General features: G+C 34.2%; 1 protein-coding gene across 1 annotated transcript in view; it reads right to left on the reverse strand.

Annotated features, from left to right (window-relative positions):
• Positions 1–203: 203 nt before the first annotated feature.
• LOC137641650 (uncharacterized) overlaps positions 204–1,764 on the reverse strand; it is a 4,706-nt gene continuing 3,145 nt past the window's right edge. The window contains exon 2 of the mRNA XM_068374405.1: positions 204–1,764. This exon is cut by the window's right edge and continues 672 nt beyond it. Within this exon, the coding sequence (XP_068230506.1) occupies positions 1,660–1,764 (105 nt within the window). The 3' untranslated portion in view covers positions 204–1,659.

Below are 1,764 nucleotides of genomic sequence, written 5' to 3' on the forward strand. Positions count from 1 at the left end.
TAATTCCAAGGATGTTGCAAAACTTTCTGCATAAAATGTATTTCCAATTTCATCGGTATAACCAACTATTCAAACAAAAGAACTAAGATTAACATAATAGGGATTAACTTACATTTTGTATATATATATATATATATATATATATATATATATATATATATATATATATATATATATATATATATATATATATATATATATATAATTCAAAGCTGTGAAACAAAGGTGGTTGTGTAATATTCACACGAAGGTAAACATAATCGAACAAGAGGGGCACTCATAAGAACGCATACCTCTGCCGCGGCAGCTTATTTTTCGACCTTGACCTTTGACCTTAACATGTATTGATTATATTCTCATACACTTAAATATGAACCAAGTTTGAAGCCTCTGTGACAAGGATGTCCTAATGTATGGCTAATTACATGAACTGAGCATTTTTGCTTGCTCATGACCTTGACCTGTGATCTTGACCTTAGAAATTTTAGTCATTTACAGCTTTTTACATAACTGTTAATCCCTGCAAGTTTCATTACTCTACGATTATAATTGTGGCCAGTAAGCTGTTCAGAAGCAAACACACACAAACAGATTACAAACACACAAACCTCGTTAGCTGAGGCAGTGAGAAATTTCAGTGTAATACGAATTGAAACATAATCTTCCATTTAATCTCCTTTATTTCAACGTTTCGGACATTTGTCCATCATCAGGTTCTAACTGTAGAAAGGTCCTCTAGCGTTATATCCTTTATATTCAGATCTCCCTGGACAATTCTATCCTGTTCGTAATACTAGGCAGGCAGTTAATTCTAATAGCCAGGCCTTCTCCATTAGGAGGCTCAATACTACACAGTACTCTAGAAGTTTTATTCCAGCTGTTACCAAGTTGTGGAATGATCTTCCTAATCGGGTGGTTGAATCAGTAGACCTTCAAAAGTTCAAAGTTGGAGCAAATGCGTTTATGTTGACCAGGCGGACATGAGTCTTTTTATAGTTTATTTATGACATATTTGTTTTTGATGTTGTTAATAGTTTATATACGACATGTCTGTTTTGACGTTGTTACTTGTTTTAGAATGATTTATTGTTAATTTGTTCTCTTCATTTATTTATTTCCTTATTTCCTTTCCTCACTGGGCTATTTTTCCCTGTTGGAGCCCCTGGGCTTATAGCGTCTTGCTTTTCCAACTAGGGTTGTAGCTTGGATAGTAATAATAATAATGATGGACAAATGTTCGAAACTTTGAAGTAAAGGAGATTAAGAATATTGATTTTCAATTCATATTAGCACTGCAATTCCTCGATAGACTACATTATCCTTCAAATTAAAATCATTACAATACATAATGTCACACAGCAGAAACTAAACTCAAATGAACACAACTGTTATTTATGGTACTAGTTCAAGACCATCTAATATTCAGTAACATTCAAAATACAAGAAAATAACACTCAAAATTAGAATTCTTTCTTCTCGTGTCCATGTCGAACGCAAAGGAGGGCGTTTTCGTCTGACTCTCTGAGGTCTTGATATAAGCAAAGGGACCAGTTGGCACTCTCTTAGGATATGTTCCAATATTTGTGGTGTTAACCCTAATGGACAATCAGGGTTGCTGGCTAATTCCCTTTTGTGGCAGTTATTACCCAGTTTTGAGAGTTAATGCTTTTTCTTTTTCTTCTTAATTTCTTTTTCAATTTTTGCCTCGGCTTTTACAGCTGCCCATCGACCCTTGTGTAGTATTTTTACAGCCTGCTTGGCCTC

The sequence above is a fragment of the Palaemon carinicauda genome, chromosome 1, assembly GCF_036898095.1.
Source record: "Palaemon carinicauda isolate YSFRI2023 chromosome 1, ASM3689809v2, whole genome shotgun sequence".
NCBI classification, from domain to species: domain Eukaryota; kingdom Metazoa; phylum Arthropoda; class Malacostraca; order Decapoda; family Palaemonidae; genus Palaemon; species Palaemon carinicauda.